This window comes from Porites lutea, chromosome 3, assembly GCF_958299795.1.
Source record: "Porites lutea chromosome 3, jaPorLute2.1, whole genome shotgun sequence".
Classification (NCBI taxonomy): Eukaryota; Metazoa; Cnidaria; class Anthozoa; order Scleractinia; family Poritidae; genus Porites; species Porites lutea.
Window position 1 is genome coordinate 6308951 of NC_133203.1, and position 3240 is coordinate 6312190.

A 3240-nucleotide genomic window follows, 5' to 3' on the forward strand; every position below is an offset into this window, starting at 1 on the left:
AATGCGATGACCGAGAAAACCTGGAAAGACGCCGTACTGGGACTAGGCAACTTTCCATCCACATTTCCTTCCAGTACAGCATACTCCACGCATCAAACATTACTTTGGAAGGTTTTAAAAGGAGAAAAGCGCGCTCAAACATAATAGCATATGGTTAGTTGTTTTTACTGGAACTCGTTGTTTTCAGTGGTTGGTCAAATGATCTAGCAGTGGTCCCCCTCGTCAAAGTATTTTGAAGTAGAATTTTACACACAAGAGTTAGCACTGTTTGCGGTCCTTTATTCAGCTTCCCACGAATAATTTTCTTTTGGTTTTGTTTTTTTTTTCTTTGTAGTCGCCTCAAATCAGCAACGGCAAACGAAAAGTTTTCATTCTGTTGATAGGAAAGTGCTCAATACGTAGGCAAGCAAACAACTGAAAGAAATCTAACTAGCTAGTTGGTTTTATTCTGACCGTCCTGTTTATACTATATCACACCGAATAATGAGAGCGTGTTCGATTGATCGTATTCCGGAATATGAATAAATGGAATGAACTCCAAAAATCGTTTGTGTTAGCATTTAATGCATTGCAATAGCAAGAAATATGCTTGAAAAAAATATTCCCTTGTATGTAGCGTTAAAGTGGTCCAAAACTAATACTAGAAGAGACTTGTAACAAAACTTTGGCGTGTTCTTATTCCGGAATACAGTCAATCGAACACACCCTTAATGTAGCACCTAGGTCTCCCACGGTTAGGAGGAACTATGGACAACAGCTGTGAGATCTAGACATGAGATTATGGAATTACGTTGTCATTGAAACTTCGTTTTATACTCAGTTTAACTAAATTCAATTTAACTTGTCCGTGATTTCCCCTAGCGAGTTCAACTTTGCACAACAAATTTGCTTTAAAATAACTCGCATATTCATTAACACATCCGTTTTACGAAAAACAAACAGGTCCAATTTCGAGGCCAAACTCTTCCCCATTGTCCCCGATATCGTAAACGGCCACGTCGTGTATTGGAAGGCGATGCGTCTTGGGAGTGTTCACTTCTATGATTGTTTTTCGCCAAGTACTGTCTTTGATCTAAAAAGAGTAAGAGTCAAAATCTTAAATTAGTGAAAACACACTAAAAAGGAGAAAAAAAAGTCATACACACACCTTCCTCAAGAAAATTTTATCTGACATTCCCTTTTATTGTGTTCTGACCAATCAAAACTTAGCCTGGTCGCAATCTCTCTGGGGAACTAGTGAGGGTGGGAGTGTCCCCAGCCCCTAGACCCCACCCCCCCACCCCACCCCACCCCACCCCTAGTCCCACGGGGATTTTGCTCGCTGGCTAATAAAAAAAATCATAATAATGAAGGGAGCTAAAAAACAAAATTTAATTAACGCTGTTGCTTGCGATTTGCTTTTCTCATGCCCCATTGGTTTCCTCCTTGAAACGCAACATTACTTATTCATATGGCTGATTCGGCAAGCGGGCAAGATAAAACGAATCCTGTCTTCTTATTCGCTACCCGAGCGGACACGATGATCGCTCGGGATATCCGCATTAGTCCCGCAAGGAAAAGTTATCTTTTTAGCCACATATGAAATCGTTTATTGACCAAGCGTATTCGGTCAAGATGGCTTGATATCGGCCTCACTCTTTTTTGCGTTTTTATTGACCTCGACAACGCAAAAAAGAACTCGTGGCCAATATCCAGCCATGTTGACCGAATACTCTTGGTCAATAATGCATATAGAAATACTGATGGTTTTCACGGTTTTTTTTTTTGAGTTGCAAAGAAACTGTGTTGCGTGGTTGCGTAGTTTTCTCCCAGACTTGGATGAGTCCTAATAATCTCCTCTCCCCCTACCCACCCCTCCCTGATATTCTTTCCCTACCTTACATTCGTCCAGTACTATCGTAGGTGCATATTTCTTTGTGCCACTAGCATGGATTTCTATTCCATTATCAGCTTTAAGCTTAATAGAGTGTTGATAACTGCCAGAACTCTGTTTAAACCAGGCGGTGGAGTTTAAGCAGTGATAAGTGATGCTCTGTTTGGCATGGTCACTTAAAAGTCGAAGGAATGTCAGTTGTGTGGGATCACAGTCGTAAATAAACTGTTGGAGAGAAAATCGTGATTATATGCTCGTCTTACAAGAAACTCCAGTCCTGTCTTAAAAGTTCCTTTTATTATTTTCCCTCTTAGGCCAAATTATTTCAACGCTTTATTCTAATTAAAAATTAAAAGTGTTTGCATCAATAGAATTTTTTTAAGTAATGGCCTGATCTTGCTTTCAGTAACTACACTAGCTCATACAAGTTACTAAAAGCTTGAAAAATTCATTTTGCCACCACAATGGAGGAAAAATTCTGAGCTTTCGTCTCCATGAGAACCTTGTTCACACTAGATTGATAGTGTCACGTGACTTTTGACCTGATCAGTCTGGTCCAGGTCGTTGGAAGGTTGTATGCCCCCCGTCTCTATTCACGGATGGACTGTGGGCTTTGATATAAATTGCCTTCCCTACTTCCCTGGTGAGCCAATCTGGATCTCTGTCCCCTGACAAGTTCGTGCATCGTCGATTTCAACATCATGCTCTAGTTTGTATCCATGAATGTTTCGAGACACTTCTAATGAGGTGCGACTATTTTCTCTTCAGTGGTGGCAAAATGCATAATTTTACAAGCTTATTACATTTCCCACGCAGTTAACTACCTCGCGAGAATAACTATTAAAACGTGTTTTTGGCTAATTACGGATAAGAAAGAACTAGACAGGTGCTTAAAATTCAATTGACTGCGTCATCTGCAAAATATACCCTGAAGGTTGAATTGGTGTATTTCTCTTGTTGACGAAGGGCCATTTTGTGTACCAGTGAGTTCTTGAAGAAATGGCCTTTTTTGCTATCACCCTCGACTCGTGAGAGCATTCCAAGGCGACCCCTGCCTCGTACTCGAGCGTTTCTTGGGGTTTTCGACAACAGTCGCGGCGAAAGTGATCATGGGAAGTTTTGTTGTGCGGCGATAAAGATCATGGGAAAGCTACAAAAACGCAAGGGCACATGGGAAGGCTTAACGTGAAAAGCGAATTTTCGCTCCTCCCTTGACTCCTTGTGCCGCAACTACCACCAAAAATCAGGCCAAGAAGCGGCTGGTTACAAAGGAGGTGTTATCTGTGAATACTGGGCTTATTGGTATCTTTGTTTACCAGTATACTATATATACGGTGTGCTTATCTTCATAGCTTTCGCTGTGAATG

The 3240-nt window shown here is 41.0% G+C and overlaps 1 protein-coding gene across 1 annotated transcript in view; it reads right to left on the bottom strand.

Moving 5' to 3' along the window:
* Positions 1-314: 314 nt before the first annotated feature.
* Positions 315-3240, bottom strand: part of LOC140931487 (uncharacterized) — a 48124-nt gene continuing 45198 nt past the window's right edge. The window contains exons 65-66 of the mRNA XM_073381297.1: positions 1877-2098; positions 315-1072 (exon numbers count right to left, since the gene is read on the bottom strand). Coding sequence (XP_073237398.1) covers positions 926-1072; positions 1877-2098 — 369 coding nt within the window. The 3' untranslated portion in view covers positions 315-925. The remainder of the gene's footprint in view (positions 1073-1876; positions 2099-3240) is intronic.